This window comes from Silene latifolia, chromosome 8 (assembly GCF_048544455.1).
Source record: "Silene latifolia isolate original U9 population chromosome 8, ASM4854445v1, whole genome shotgun sequence".
NCBI lineage: Eukaryota > Viridiplantae > Streptophyta > Magnoliopsida > Caryophyllales > Caryophyllaceae > Silene > Silene latifolia.
Window position 1 is genome coordinate 48061069 of NC_133533.1, and position 17244 is coordinate 48078312.

A 17244-nucleotide genomic window follows, 5' to 3' on the forward strand; every position below is an offset into this window, starting at 1 on the left:
ATGATTGGCAATAATGTGTATTAGAGAAAATAATCCAAAGTAAGCTACTAGATTAAGTTGTGGGATTTGGCTAGTTTGTTTTATTAGTGGTAGGCCATGCCTTTAAGATGGTTTTATTGCAAGTTAAAAAATACAGTCAAAGGCATAGCACATGGAATTCTCACATGCATATCCAACTCTTATCAACTTAAGCATATAAATGATTGACACAAACAAAGAAAACTAGTGCTATATAAACTTTAAATCCCCAACTATTTCTCTAAAACCTCCACTTCTTTACACACTATAAAATACCAATATCTCCCATTTCACAAAATTATGATAAAATCTCTAAAAAATTGCTTAATTTCCCTTCCCAACTTAGCTAAAACTCTACTTATACAACAAAATATCATGAAAAAAGTTCTCAAAAGATGTAAGAAAAGCAAAAACAAAAGAAAATTTTTAGGGTTTAATGGGTTAAAATCATCATTTGGAAGCATGGAGTTGAGTAATCAACTAGAATTAGTGTTTAAATTCATTGATGCAAATGGTGATGGTAAGATATCTAAACATGAACTAAGTGACTTTCTCTTATGTCTTGGACATGATAAGTCTAAAGTTTATGATGAAGCTGATGGTATGTTAAGATACATGGATTCTAATGGAGATGGTTATGTTGATTTGCATGAATACATGGATGTTGTCATGATGAGTGATGATGATGATGATGAACATGATGATGATGGTGCTTATGATGTTCATGATGAGTATAAGCATGATCATCATCATCAACATGATGTTTTAGAAGATGAGATAATGGATGCATTTCATGTATTTGATACTGATAAGAATGGTTTAATATCAGCAAAGGAGTTGAATAATGTATTAAAGAGACTTGGGTTTGTTAATTGTGATATTAAGGAATGTAGTCTTATGATTAAAGGGGTTGATAAGGATGGAGATGGTTTTGTTAATTTTGAAGAATTTAGGCTTATGATGTTGGGTTTTTGTTCTTAGTCATGGTAACGAGATTGAGTATCACCCAGTGATGTATTATTATTATCATCCCGGAGTGCTAGAATAATAACTTGTGATTTACTATTTTTATTTGATATATACTGGAGAGTGCTATAATTTGATGTATGTCCATTTCTTTAATGTTAGATTTTTTTTCAAGTAGTGTTTTTTGAGTAATATGAACATTCAACACTCAATTATCTGGCCTGTCTTACATATATATTGTATTTGCTTGAGAAAAATGGCCAAGGAAGTACACTAGTATTATAACATAGTATAATTAACGACATTGCTACCCTTGTTTTTGGCTTATCATTAACATTGTTACCTATTTTTGCACTAGTTATCTTACTATTTACAGAGTGCTACAGAGTATTAAGAAGGGATAATGATACAGGTGGCGCCCTATTTAGGATTTAGAAAGTACATCACAATTTAGGAAGTACAGTAGTATTTTTTTTTTTTTTTTTTTTTTTTTTTGACAATCGGGTTATAAAACAACGAAAAGGTATTAAAACAACGAAAGGTATTTTATTGCCAAAAAAAAAAAAAAAAAAAAAAAAAAACTATTTATGTTTTCATGTAGAGTGAATATTTTTTGCACGTCAAGGATGAATATTTTTCTTTTTCCAAGTCCAAAAAAAGGGCAACACCACCCTTGTAAAGCTCTTCCCGTAAGATTTAACATTTCAATTGATAAGATCTGTGATTCACAAGCCTACAAACTTTGTCAAGATTAGCCAACAAAAGCATCCAAGGAAACAAACAATGGTGTGCACAGCCACAGAGACAGTACTTGTTTTATTGTACTACTCTCAACTCCCAAGTCATTCAGAAACAAAAAAATGGAATCTTGTCATTATAATAATTAGAATTAAGATTTGTTTTAAGCTGAAATCAACCACTCTAATACATTGGGGAACTACAAAAATAATATTATCAAAACTAATTTACACTAAAACTACAATGAGGATAGCAAAAACTGATCCCCCAAATATTTCTGCGATTCTAACACCAGGAAGAACACCCACAGAAATGCACTTCCCCTCTTTTGATCCCGAATATTTCTGCTTTTCGGGTATCAGCATATTTCTTCTATACTAATAGGCTTGTGATTTGTGACAATGAGAGGAGAATCATCAAGAAAATTCATATTTCAATCCTTAAGCGCCTTAGCTCGACTTGGAAAGTGGGGCTCGAACCAAGGGTTCGACGAGCAAGACTTTTAATATCGTCCCGAGAACAATCCCGGGAAATGCGTACTAATTCCCAGAGTGCCCCTCCGGCAATCAACTCTTTCACATTTATTTCTGCACAACAAAAAGGATAGTTTCATTTGGAAGTTAAATGCTGCACTTAAACTCTTACAGTACTACTTTTGCTTCAGGGGATACATCAGCTTACCGTGTTGGGCTAAGTGACAAAGGGCAAGCTCAATATGCCGCCTAATGGGTGAAGCTTCATTGTTGGCGTTCTGAACAATCCAAGGAAGTGCGCCATCTTGGATCAATAATGATTTTCCAGATTTTGACCCTAGATTGGCAATTATATGTCCATGATGAATATGTAAACAAGCAACAGAAAGTGTAGGACTATATTTACCAAAGAATCGTTATATTAAGAATTTCTAGTCTACTCGTATTGCTCAGATAGCAAATAATGAGTAGTGACTCTTTTAGGTCAACTACAATACACTGACAAATCAGGAAAATTACCACCACCACTTATAAAGGCCTGAGATTTAAACAATTTCTCACTTTGGTGACTTAGATTTGAACAATTTCTCTCTTTCGTGGCATACTACACAATATAATCAAATTTAAGGACTTTTCAATCATAATGAAGCGCAAAAATCAAAACATTATGTAGATATGTTAATGTGAGTTTTCAAATAAGTCTGTAAAATCAACTACATCATTATGCTTACATGAGTTTATTTCACCTATTTGGATAAAATTTTGGTTATACTACACTTCGTCACCAAAGCGAATTCAGCTAAAAACATAGGGCACCAAAGTGAAATTTTCAAAATCATCTATAGCAATGGCAACAAATCTGATACATTTAGATCACAGTGTTAAGGCATGCAACATACCTTGAGTAGCACTTCGAGATTCACATTTAGCAAAGTTTGCTATCCCCCTTGCAATCTGGGAGAGAACATCTGGATGTCTACACCTTACCATACCAAGCAACGCCCTAATACCACCCTCAGCACGCACCTTGGTCTGTAGCTTATCTGCATAAGGCATATTTTATGTTGCAAATAAGCATACAGGATTATCTACAAAAATTCCAAAGCCAATCAGATATACTGCAGATAAAAGGCAGCAATATCTACAAGAAAACTTCTGAACGAGAGATTTTAAATTTTCAAAGGAAAAAAAAAATAGTTTTGCAGAAACTAATCGAACTTATCAAACACATACTAAAAAAATTGTAGCTTTAAAAAGTTGACAGAGAGACTGCCCAAAAAGTACCGAGTGTCAATAAAAGAGGCATAGAACAAAGATGCAGAGAAAAAAAACTATTACCATTCCCACATAGATTAGCTATGGCCCCAGCAACCATGCGGAGGGTCTGTGGATCTTCAGCATCATCAGCAGTTATTGACAATAGACTAATTCCACCTTCAGCGACGATAAGTTCTTGATTTGCTTCTGCAAATTGCATAATGAGATGCAAAGAGATCATACCGGCTCTCCAACAGAAAAACCATTCAAAATGATACTCCCTCTGTCCCCGCCTATTGCTAATAGATTGCATTTTGGTCCATGTCAGCAAATAGTAGATTTTTCCTTTTTAGCTAAAAACTCGTACTAATGGCAGGGGCAGAGTTGGTGGGAATCTAAAAGTTCTCACAAAGTGAAAGCACGTAATACCACTCATAGCAAGATTGGCAATTGCTCCAGCAGCGACTCGGCGTACAATTTCGTCCTCGTAGTTTCGAAGAAGCATTAACAAAGATGTGAGTCCACCAGCTGCAACAATCCTTTCTTGGTTTGTTTCTGCATATAAATGCAGACTGATTTAAGCCTTGCTATGTTTTAATGATAAGTTATAACCATATTAAGTAGATTAAAAACTATAACAGAAAAGAAGGAGGCCGCTCAGTGTCTCAGGCTATATGAGTCCTATAGAAAATGTAAAATACACGTGAATGTAGTAGTGTACTAAAAAGGGGATTAGCTTATAACACTCTCCATCAGTGAAAAGCATGCTCCAACACATGCATTACGAGGTTGTCAACTTAGCACCTTATCATCTGGGAAAATGAGTCGAGAGGTCTTGCTGTCTAATGGCATATCAAAAGCCTATTGGAAACACTACACAATTTCCACAAACTTGCACAAAAGATATAAACAACGCACATTACAACAAGAATCAATTTTACACCTCAAAGACATAATATAGTTAGTTCAGGTGAAAACAAATGGCAGTTAGTTGTCAAAATGTTGTCAAAACATAATTTTTACCAAGCAAGACAGAAACAACGATAGCACTTTGAGATATAAGATTAGAAACCTTCAGCAGCAAGGTTGGCCACTATTTTCACGGCATGAATACGTGTGTTGGGATCCTCGGATTCGAGCATTGACAGTATCCTTTGCAGTCCAACTGCCATAACCAGAAGCACGCAAGAATGTAGTTATGTAACTTATATATATAAAGAACGGCAACATACATTACTGATTTTTAAAACATAAGAAAACTCATCCTCTGACAAAAGCCAAGTGACAAAAAATGCCACAAGCAAAGATGAAAGGCATATGACGACGATGAAACATGTTGATTCAATATTAGCAATTGGCCCAGTTGAGGTAATAAGACACAGGCTTTTCCCCCTGCCTTTCACCAATTCTGGTATCAAACAAGAATATACCAATCACCTATGGTAGCTCTACCCTCACATAACATGAGGAGTCATCCAAGAAACTCGCATAACTGGTTAAACGATGCATAAAGAAACCTGTGTTACACCAACTCGACTGTAAGTGTTGGATGCCACATGGTGTCGAGCTTAGTTTGTGAAAGCGCAAGGGACATTGAAGCGATAGGGTTTCAGCGAGACGAAGCGCAAGGCGCGCGCCTTGTGGACACGAGGCGCATTGATTATCAAACGAACATTTAGAATATTTTATTGTGCAACAACAGTCCTTTCTTGTTTTAAAGAGGGCTAACATGAATTAATAAGTGGAGATTAAGCATTGTGTGTGTAGGTTGGTGGGGAATAAAAGAAATTGGAGAAAATATAGGATTTAATAGGAATGCGCCTTGGTGCACCTTTTGGATCCCATGCGCCTCAGACACCTTGAGGCGATTTGGCTGGCGCCTTAGTGCACCCCGTGCCTCAGGCGCTCCTTTTTAGACTAAGGTGTCAAGTGTTAGGCTATTACACTAAGCTGCTTTTCTAAAAGGTTGCATGTTTTGATCTAAAATGAAGAGTCAAATTGTATGTCACGTCAAATGTCCGAGTATAGGACATGCCACACGCTTTCGAAGTGAAGTGTAAGTAACATAGAAAGGAACATATAAACAGTCAATGCAACACGTAACATATTTTCACCTTGCTCAAAAAGAGAATTGAATGACGGCTTTGGTCCATTTTCTCTCTCTTTCTGATGACATTGTCCGCTCGATGATGTTAGAGGATGACCACGAGAAAAGCCATTCCCAGATTCAAGTTTGTCTATGTACCGTCGCATCTAGAAGACAGAATATTGAGGGTAAGTGAGTTTCTATTATATTTGAATTAGCATAGGCGCCTAGAAACAAGGAGTCCCCAAGAAATAATATCAACATTTGCAAGTTAATACTCGGAAAATTGTATCAACATAATGGACAACCAAAATCTCTCATTTTAATAAAGAAATCCAGCAAGGCTAAATTGGAACTTCTGCCTTCTATGTACCTTTATTTTTCAAATTACTACCTAATAAGAAATATTTTGAAACTTATGAGTTACACCTAATAAGTACCTTTTTGTTACAAAATACAAATTGCTTAAATTTCTAGAGAAAATATTATAGAAAACCAGTATACCCTCAACTTTCATTGCAAAATTACCAATTAGACCGTACACTAGCATTGTAAAAATTCAATAGTCACTTTCATCCTAATCGTTTTCACCTTACCAAAACCCTAATTCATTCTCATTTCATTCTCTTTAAATTCATTAATGGGTCATCCCAGCCATATCATCAGCATCTTATGTGTCACAAGACTCACAACTATATTGAAACTCTCTCATAAGCTCAACTTCATCCCTTTTCTCTCTGCCTTTTTCTAAAGACTCAATCTTCCCATACTCAAAATTGATGATATATTTGAACTTAGACTTCAAAGTCCGTGTGAAAGAAAACCATCGAAGGTTGCAGACAAAAATACAGGCAAAATTGATGATATATTTGAATTTAGACTTCAAAGTCAGAGTGAAAAAAACCATCAAAAGTTATTGACAAAAATAAAGGCAGTTGCCGGCATAGATCTGAAAAAGAGTTGGAAATGTCACTAAAATAAGAGCAATGGGGTGAATGCAGGTAGTTTAATTTGGGTTTCAATAGAAGAACGAGATGTTGGGGACTGACATAGGAAGAAGGAAGAATTGACTTCAATCTTTTAAACTTTTTTTTTTAGTTTGGATAGGGAAGAAATTAAAGAGGAATAAGTTGAAGATGAATAATGATAGAGGGGATGGAGGAGGAAATATGAATTGGAATTGAATGATAAAAGGGTAGATTCGGTAGAAAGAAAAAAAATTTGCAAATTTTGTCGGAAAATAAACAAAAAGCAAGTCTGAACTCATTTATGGTAGCAATCGGTAAAGAAAGGTCAATATTAGGCAGCAAATTTTAAAAATTTTCTTATTAGGTAGTAATTTGTAAATAAAAAGGTACATAAAACTATAAAAGGTAGTACGTACCAATTTATTCTTCTAATAATAATAGTTTCAAGAATGGTTACCGAATTAACCTCGGTGCCCTCGCGAATCGCGAATTGTTAAAAGCGAATTCTATCATGTTACTTACTGAAAATATATATCACACACATTCTGTAAGAGCGAATAGCGAATTGGTAAGGATGTATTCATAGCAAATTCGGTAACCATGGTTTCAAGAAACCAAGTGAAGTACCTGATCGGCTTCAAATGTAAGTTGCAATAATTGGCTTTGCAAAGCTGTCATTTCATCTTGTAGCTTCTTTTTCTCGTAAGATTCATCCTCCAACATTTTGTGAAGCCTTAGAATCTCAGGATCCTCCCCATCCTATAACCAAAATTTTGGTTTAGGAAAGCATTAAGATCCCCCTCAATCTGAAAAGAAAAGGAAAGAAAAGAAACAAGGAATCGGAGCATACTCCTGAACATGTCCACTCGGCTATTTGATATTTCAACTTGTTCACCTCTTCCTCAGCTGTCTTTCTCAAAATGGTCTCTTTTTTAAGCATCTCTTTAACCTCAGCAACTTCCTCAGACAGCTTTACACTAGGTTCCTGGATCAGCAACAGGGTAATTAACATAGATCAGGATAGCAATGCAAAAGGAAAATAACATATTGCGTAATTCAGTTCCGAACCTAAGCATCCAATAATGCCCAACAAACACACGGCTTGAGACAAAATTGGAGCAAGAGAAGACTTAAAAGCATACAATATGTATTTAACAATGATATACCTCTGTTTCACATGAACCATTACTAAACCCGTTCCTCTGTTGCTTTTGCTGATTCACAATCCACTTCTCCTCAAGTTTCTTTATAGATTCCAAATAATCCATTTGACATTTCGATCTTTCTTTCTGGAGATCAAAAAAATAAATTAAGAGCTAAAAGACAAAGCTCTCCAGAATAGTTAAGAATCTAAAAGCATCTTCTGAAACAGAAGTATAAAGAAGAAACATTATGCAGCTAATATTTTTGACAAACCTCCAATTCAACAGTAAATTTTCTTTCAATTTCTGCAGTATGATTTTGCGCTTCTAGTTCTAGTCGTTTTACTTCGTCATCAAATGCTTTCTGCCGTCTTTCTCCTTCAGCAATTAGTTTGTCCAATTGTACTTCAAGCCTTTTAGATAAACTCTTGTAATCAAATTCTTCCTTAATTTTTAACATGTTCTCAACCTTCATTGCCTGTGCCATAGGAAGAATAACGTGTGGCAAACAGTTAGCATACACGATATCATCCATATTCCATACATACCTTTTGTGATTGGAGATCATGGTAAGGATACATACTTCCCAAATTATTAAAAAGGATAACCTAAAAACCACTGCAATAAAATTGCACTCTGTTCTCTAAAATACATTCTGTATTCAACACTGTATGAAATTTAATAAGTACTCTCTGCCATTCTTTTTTTCTTCCCATTTCATTCTTCACACCTCTTCAGAAAATGAACTAAAAGACTATTATACCCTCCTCAAATTAAGTCTCTCATCCTCACCCACCACTGCTTTTCTCACTGACATTATCCCTCATTAACCTCACTCTCCTCCCTCGCCAATAACACAAACACCAGCACCACTGCATACAATCGGGGATGGTTTTTCCGGGTTGAGGTGGCCGGTGGAGGTAGTGGGCAGAGGTGACGGTTGGGGTTTAAGGAGGTGGACAACAGTAATGGTGGAGGTCATATATGAAGGCTCGTGATGTTATCGAATGATGCGAGTTTGATGCAGAGGTGGTTGTTGAAGATCGGAGTTGGTGCTCCGAGGTCAGAGTAGGTGCTGGGAGGTGGTGGTAAGTTGACTGATGGTTGGAGGGTGATTAAGCAGGGGGAAGGAGGTGGGTATGTGATGTGATACATAAGGGTAAAATGGTAAAAGCAAATCAGAACACTTCCCAATTAAGGGAATAAGAAGTGGCAAGAAAATCAAAAAAAATTGTCAAAAGGGAAAATGGGAAGAAAATAGAGATTGGGAGGGAATAGTTCCAGAACACCAATAAATCTCTTTGTTCATTTTTTTGCACCTTGAAAAAAAAATATAAAAGTATTGATTCCAATCCTGCTTTTTATTTCTTACAAAATATGAAAGTGGATGGTATTTTTGAGAAAAGGGAGAAATAAAAACAAGCACACCAAAACTGCAGCAGAAGTTTAGAATCCCGTGAAAAAAATACTCTACATACAACTGGTTACAACATGTTTTTTTATGCTAATGAAACGCTGAATGCACTACGCCTGTAAGTAAGAAACTACAGAGATAAAGGAGCTTACCCTTTGCCCAAATGAAATAGTGCTTGTAGTCTCCCCGCGATGCCGTGGAGAAGGACCAATTGTTACGATTAGTGATGTTCTTGCAGTCCCTGGAATCAAAAGAAGTCTCTGTAAATTATAGAGATATCCAATGATGTTAAAATTCTCACTATCTTTGTTGTCTGATTCACAGGTTTAGGAAGTAACATGAAAGACATAATGACCTAAACGCTTTGGTAGACAGATTTAGAACAGGTACAACATCACTATGTTAAGGAGATCAATTTACAGCAATGTAGCACCAAAATCAATTAAATTTTTTTATATATTTTTTTTACTTAGGCTAGGTCCAAACAAAGCATCTTACCTCCAAATGAATCTTTCAGTAATCTCGTAAGTTTTGAATCACGTACTGGCACATGAGGACTATTTTCTGCAAGCGCATTTATGCATTTTCCCAATGCTGTAAGTGAGAGATTGATTGCCTTTGCTTCTTCCAAGGTATGGCCCTCACTTCCTACCAGAACAAAAAAAAAAAAAAAAAAAAAAAAAGAAGGATCTACTTCAGCAAGGTTTTATCTCTGAAACGGATTATCATTATAAACCAGTTCTACTACAATGACTACTTCTTTGACAAGAAGATCAGGATGAGATCATTGATGACAATGCTCTTAGGTCCCAACATGCATTGATTTCTACATACAAGGTAGACAAGATCACAAGAACAAATGATCCTTAGTGACAATCTGACAATAGCTACCCACAACAAAAAAGGTACAGGAGAAACACACTTCCTGAATACCAAAGACCATACACTATGAAATGTGTCGTGATACTTCTAAGTTCTAAAAGGGTCACTAAAAATTGGGTCAGGACTTGAGAATCTTGGGACGCACTCAAACGATTATGTTTGGTGGAGAGGAATTGGATAAAAAAGAAGTGAGTGATTGAGTCGTGTGATTAACATAATTACATAAGAATTGGAGGGCAATGAACTGCGTGGAAACACTTCTTAATATAAGTCTCATCTTCCTTTCCTTCTAATCCGGAAGAATTAGAGAGATTGAAAGCTAACAGCAGAAGTATAAGTTTTGTTTTAGCTTCCTCCTATTCCTCTGTAATTTGCTAGCCAGACAAAAAGTCCTTACATTTCTCATTAGTTGAACCAAACAATGGAATATATTATAGAAAATAAAACTCACAATGAGTAACTTCAATGTATTTAAGAAAAATATTAGGAAAACAACCTTTGAAACATGACATGGGGTTTTCTCGTATTAGGCTAATCAACACAAGTGTTCTCTAAGTTCAGAATGAGCAAAAGGCAAGTTCACAATTTTAGAAATAAGATAGAGCCTTCACAACAATGTAGCATCATGCACCTGATTTGTGAACACGTTCCGAACCAGCAAGATCTACCATAACTAGCTTGCCTTTCCGTACAACAGGGGGATTACAACTCTTAACTGATTGAGAATGGTTCTCATCATCACTTGAAGAAGGCTCTCCCCTTACACACCTTTTCACTTGCACCTGCAAATAGTCATCCGAAATAACATTACAACTCTAGTCTGTACACAGGTGAGAATAACGAGTAAGGGATGACAACAATTGCTACTCTCGTCCACATTTAGTAGTTGTACAATACAAAGGTTGCTCATCCAAAATTATCTGCCACTTTAAAAAAGACCAGTGCAAAAAAACGCTTCAAATATTAACCTTAAACTGTTAAACACTATCAAGTAATTTAAATAATCTTTAAAAAAAATTCCAAGTGAGGGGTAGTGTGTGTCAATTTCAACACAATTTTAGTGTTGCCTATAGCAATTACGCAACAGTCTGAAGCACAAATTAAGTTGGACGGAGGGAGGAATAATTCTGGTGGTACATCTATCATATTTGAAAGGTTGGCAAAAGGTCTGTGTAGCTCATATAGATCAAAACTGTTCGGAAAAGATTTCTCTAATGATGTAAATTTTAGGACAAGCAAGGTGTATACAAGAGGCATAGTCTTTCTCAAGCGTCATTGGAATGAAACCACTATGTATTTTAGCCCTGAAAGAACATCAACTCTACAAAGGGTACATCACAATATATGCCAATTCCTTTTTGAGATTGTGTTACATGTTAAGTCCAGTGACTTTATTCAAGGAAAATTGGCTCTTCTATGGCTAATTGTACAATAGTCCAAGGGTTTTCTCAATTGTTAAACCATTGACTGACTAAGTAAGAGTACGAACATCCTAACTTTCCATGAATCTCTCTCCCTAGTTAGCCAATTGATCAATTTCATTACTGATTACATTTTGTGGAGTTTTGACCTACACACCTCATTTGTATGCTCCTATGAAATACAATCAAGGAGGAGGGAAGTAGCCATGCTGCAGAAGTCTACCCCTCCAAGTTCTAGTAATAATCCTTCATGTACCCAGTTGTCCTGACAACTATACATGTCACATGACTTATAGTTGCTATCCCACAAGAATACAAGATATGAGTTTATTACAGCTGCTAAAACCAGTGCTCATCAAAAAAAATATTGCAATCATATTTCACAAGCAGTTATGTTTTTTGACACCTCCCAAATGAGCATCCACACCAGACAACAAAGAAGCAGCAATGCAGTACAGAATTACATATGCAGAACATAATATAAGTGCATGATTAAAACTGGAAAAAAAAAATTACTGACCATTAGTATGGCATGGCTCCTAGAAGATTCTGTATTCAATTTTGTATTGGCAGCAAAACGATGAGCTTCCCCTAATCTCAAAAGCTCCAAAAAGCTGTGTTGGTCTCTTATCTCTACCACGGTTGCTCCAGGAACAGAAACTTCTCCTGTCCGTGGATCCTCTGTGATAGGAATGTTGTCATTTGAAGGATTAAGAAGATCTTGAATGGTTTCCATATACAGCTGCAAAAGGTTGAAATAATAATAAGATTAATGCACCAAATGTAGAAATTGTAGCACAGATTGGGCAAGGAAAAGACTTCAGGTAAAATTGATTGCAAAATTTTCAAATTCAAAGCTTCTTTTTATAATGGCATAGAAGTCAGCAAACACAGTCTTCATTAAGGTCATGCGGAAACAACCTCGTTGGGTTGTTAACACTGAGGTACGGTTGCACATATTTGACAACCACCCACTGCCCAATCCCTATCTCGCAGTTTGCACTTTGCAATCTTCATTAGGCACTTTGGTAATGTGGTTGCTTTTTTTGTATAATGTAGTGAAATTTACTCTTTGGTTCCAAAGATTGCATTTTTCTGTTGAGCCAAAGATTCATTACTCTTTGGTTCCGGATTATGATAAGCAAAATGGCTTACTAAAGTGACTGCGCTTCTTTCTATTGTGAAGTACCAGTCATTCGATGTAGTTTTCGATGCAATTTTCATCTTGGGTCATTCGGAAAGAGTCTCTTTGTGTTGCTAACACAAGGGTAAAACTGCGTACATCCGACCCTCCATACCCCGCAATTCGCGGGAGCCATTGAGACACTGGGGTAATGTTGTTGTTGTTGTTGAATGTAGTGAAATTTACCAACCTGTAGATATGATACAAAGACTGAATCGGTCTCTAAACAGATGTCAGAAAGAATATCTTCCATGGATCGGACCATGATTCCTCGATTAGAAACATCTTCTTCTCCCAACTGCCCAAGAGTGTAAGTTTTTCCGGTACCAGTTTGCCCATAAGCCAACACAGTTCCATTATAACCATCAAGCACACTCTAGGAAATAACATAAAAATTAGTCCCCTGTGAGACAGAATGCCAAATCTAAAAACAAGGCTAAAATGAAGGCCATACACAGTAGCACTTAGGTAGTTAGGTGATAAAAGGTAAGCAAATTAAGGCAGTAGAAAAGTAAAAGAATAAGTTGACAATAACTAAATGCAGCTTTAAGTAGGAAGTTAAAAAATTAAAACTTCCAGCCGAACCTGGTTTGAATTGACGGTTTTGCAGGTGGCAAGCATAAATCATCAATGAAACGAGGTATTTCTCCTCAAGTTTGGAGATTATTTTCTTAGATCTACTTGAAGCTTGTAGAATTTAAGTCAGGTTCAATGTGACTAGCAATTATCAGCATTCAAACAGAGAAGGGTGTAGTCAGTGGAGGAAGTGATTAAAGGTAAAGGGTGTGGGTGGAGATGGTTTTACTATTGGGTGCGGGTGGGGTTGTAGACTTGAAGTGTCGATTCTTAGTAGGATAGGGTATTATGGCCTTATGGGTGGAGTGGGGTAGGGGAAAATTTAGAGAGTGAATTCACGGTGATGGCAGAGACGATTCTTCTAGCGGTTTTAAACATTTTAGCTAGAAGATAGGGTGATGGGTAATGGGTAATGGGTAATGGGTAATGGGTAATGGGTAATGGGTAATGGGTAATGGGTGATGGTGATGGGAAAGTGAGTGGTGAATTCCGAGAAGGGGTGAGGGGTTTGGCTTTGATTTAGGTTGGTGAGTGGATGCCGCGTAGGGATAGGCTGATTGAAGCAAAAACATGGCCAACCAACCAAAAAAGCTTATGCTACACAAAACGTTCTTATAAATTAGTACTATGGTCTATGTTACTCCGACTCTTCTTATTCCCCCACGTACTCGTGTCCGACACTCGACACTCGGACAAGGGTATGACACTTCGACACCTCATTTTAAGCCAAGTTATGCATATTTTTCATTAAAATGGCCGAGTCCGACACTTGGACACGCATCCGTGTCGGATGCTTATAAACGAGTCTGAGCAACATAGACTATGGTTGCCATTCACATTAAAATTTTGTGGCGAGAAATGGGTTCGACCAAACATATCCTAATACCCAGAAATAATGTCAAGTAAATACCACCATCAAACATTCATAAGGTCCAACAACATCCAAAAGCTGCAACCAGGAAATAACGATAACAGAATAAAATGATTGAATAAAAGAATAGATGCCATTGAACTACACAAACAAAAAGAGTTTGGCAAAGAGAACATTACATGTCATACTATACTACTGTGATAGATAACACAATACACCAAACGTGACTGATGTTTCCTAGGGGATCACAATTTGCAGCTGCTTTAAGTGAAAGAAAATCTGCAGGTACAAAGACAACCTACCTCCACAACAGGCTTTGCAACAACTTCATAGACACGCTTCTGCGACGAGAAATCAGTAAGCACTTCATCAAACTCATAGGTGTCAGAATCCCAATTGTTCTTCCGAAGTTTCAATCGCTTGAGCTGCAGTAGAAATGAAAGACGGATGAACAGTGATGAGTTAATGATCTCTTAAGAAACAAAAGACGTAGGAAGAAATCATGATGAGGAGATACAACTTTTCTTAAAAATTGTAGCACCTCCAAGAGCAATAAATGAAGGGATAATAAACCTCTGGTTGCAGCTCAACACAGTCAGCATAATCAGCATCTGCAACTGATTCCTCTGTATTTTTAGGCCTTAATCGCACAGCCACTCGGACTCTCCCTGGCATTGATGTAAAATATGTAAAACTCAATCAAAAGCCGTGCAAAAAGTGCATGCGAATGAAAAGGCAACTTTTGTCATTGTAGGACCAACCAAAACTAAATGACCCGTACATGAGAAAATAAAAAATTGAAATTTTACTGCAATACAGGAGCATAGCTGAAAGATCCCTACCATGAGACAGAACTTCACCCAACATCCAACACAAGTACATTTACTGTACCTAACCTTAAAAGTTCCTTTGATTCAAGTACACTGCCCACAAACTAAGATGAACAGCAGATACCACCTTCCTCCTCCAAGATCAGATTAGCTCACAGCTCATTTAGAATCACATATTTACTAGTTACTTCTTGATTCTACAGCGAGTCAGGAAACATTGCTTTACATCTAAGACGATCTCTTAGGCTGCTGACGGGGGTGTTCACTTCTTCCAAGTGCAAACATTCCTTTTGGGCTAAAAAAAAGTGCACTTCAACTCTTCATGTACTTTCTCCGGGTCATGATGCCACATACCGATTCATTTACACAATCCTCTAACTTCCACGTCCATAGTCTTCATAAAAGGACCAATTATGCACCCAAAGAAAAGCACCACACAACAGCTCAATCCCAAATGGCACTTGAAACATTATAAGCTTAACCCTATTACCAACTAAGCTAAATTTTATAGATCTTGTGACTAGCAACACAACTTATACAGCATCCATTCATCACTTGTGTCTTTCAACTAACAATCATATATACAAAGAACACCTCTCCTCCGCTCCAAGTCACACTAACCTATTACCAAAAGAACGGGAAGCATAACCCTAAGCTGATTGTTTAAAGACGACACAATATTTCATCAATTTCAGCAAAAAAATAAAAAAAAATCAATATTTCACTGTTCATTCTGAGTTCAACAGCAAACCTTACAAAACTAATCAAAAACAAATAAATAAATGGAAATCAATGACGAACAAGATGAATAAATAATTTTAGCACGTATATGATACTCCTGCTGTTCCATTGAATTGTGTACTCCCTCCGTCACAATCATTTGTTCACCAGTGATTAAAAAAAGGTAAACAAATGAATGGGACGGAGCTAGTACATTATTTAAAAAAAGTCGTAAACAAGACGGAAAGCTCACCGTCAACTCCGCCGACACCGCCACCAGCAGTGCCGGCGGAGGAACTCCGGCGTACAGGAGGTTTAGACTTAATTGACGACTTCAAATTCGATGCTGATGATTGACGGTTGAAAGATCCTCTAACGACGCCGTTTCTGGACGCCATTACATTTACCAAAACGATAGTGTACACAAAATGTGTATAATTAACTTCAACTACCTCAACCTACCACCACTACTATTACTATTACAACCATAAAATTAGCTATCTTTGTAATGTCTTCTACTTAATTAAATTAAAATACAATAAAAAGATTATTTGACGAGTAGATACGAATATGTCCGTCTTAAACTAAAATTTGTGTATTTATTAATAGTTGATTGTGTTTGGAAATGAATTAGGTTGGGGGTTTGAATAAAAGGAGGGAAAAAAGGGTAAAGATATTTTAGTGTTGGGAATTAAAAGAGGGAGGGGAGAGTGGGGGTAAAATGGTAAAAATGAATGAGAATGGGAGAGGTGGACAAGGTGGTGTGTACTTTTTGTTTGATTCAAAGTTTGAAACTGAAAAGGAGAAGAAGTGGATGAACATGGAAGAGGGGAAACTGAAAAGAAATAGAATGATGGGAGACTAGAGACTAGAGACTAGAGACTAGAGTGGATCTGATTAAGCAGTTTATTTAGCTGGATAATTAGTTTACTTGTTTTTTCTTTTTCTATTTTTTTTACGTAATTGCTAAATTCTACACATACTTTTACTACATCCTATACATTTTGTCACTTTTTTCCACTACTACCCTTCTTAAAATAAAACTAAAAAATATTTTCTTCTCCTCCTAAAACCCAATCAATTTCATAATAATTTGATAATTATCGATCTTAATTCGCACATATCACAAATCTTTCAAATCTTCAATTGTTTAAGATTTACGATTTCCGTAAATCGTCACAATGCTAACAACAACTAATCTGTGTAGCATTTAAAATTAAAATTGGACATAACTTAAGAAAACCTAGTTCACTATTTACGGGATTTTCTTGTTGACAAATTTTTAATTAATCATAGGTGATTTCTCCCAACCATGGACACAGGTATTGAAAAATATTAGATGAGATATATGAAGAACATGATTGGTATTGTATAATCTTGAATAGATCATGTGAATTTGACGCAGCAAATATCGGTGCTGGAAATCGATTAAAGCAAAACAACGGAGTAAGGGGAGCCGAAGCAAGGAGGTTCGTCGTCAATCAGCTAATAGAGCGGTTGCAGCCTTGCAGGGGTGGTTGGAGGAGCGGCTGGTTGGGGGTGGTTGGAGGGGAGGCGGGTGGGTGCCATTAATTGCTCTCTTTTATCTCTCTTTTAGGGTTCTTCGTTTGTGAGAAATGAAAGGGGTAGATTCGGAATAAGGCGAAAAAATGTGCGGGATTAAGTAAAATTAGGTGCGGGATTTAGCAAGTCCCTTTTT

General features: G+C 36.6%; 2 protein-coding genes across 2 annotated transcripts; one reads left to right on the forward strand and one right to left on the reverse strand.

Moving 5' to 3' along the window:
- Positions 1–231: 231 nt before the first annotated feature.
- On the forward strand, positions 232–1161 carry LOC141596811 (putative calcium-binding protein CML25). The gene has a single exon (XM_074417062.1). It carries the CDS (start codon positions 319–321, stop codon positions 997–999), a length of 681 nt encoding a protein of 226 aa, XP_074273163.1. The 5' UTR covers positions 232–318; the 3' UTR covers positions 1000–1161.
- A 674-nt stretch (positions 1162–1835) lies between these two features.
- Positions 1836–16402, reverse strand: LOC141596810 (kinesin-like protein KIN-UB). The gene is made up of 19 exons (XM_074417061.1): positions 15799–16402; positions 14569–14663; positions 14298–14420; positions 12739–12924; positions 11886–12107; positions 10576–10726; positions 9561–9710; positions 9215–9303; positions 7923–8126; positions 7673–7795; positions 7357–7491; positions 7134–7265; positions 5567–5705; positions 4525–4617; positions 3882–4007; positions 3534–3659; positions 3095–3238; positions 2404–2532; positions 1836–2309 (listed from the first exon to the last, which is right to left on the reverse strand). The coding sequence occupies exons 1-19, from the start codon at positions 15941–15943 to the stop codon at positions 2149–2151; spliced, it is 2673 nt and encodes an 890-aa protein (XP_074273162.1). The 5' UTR covers positions 15944–16402; the 3' UTR covers positions 1836–2148.
- Positions 16403–17244: the final 842 nt, after the last annotated feature.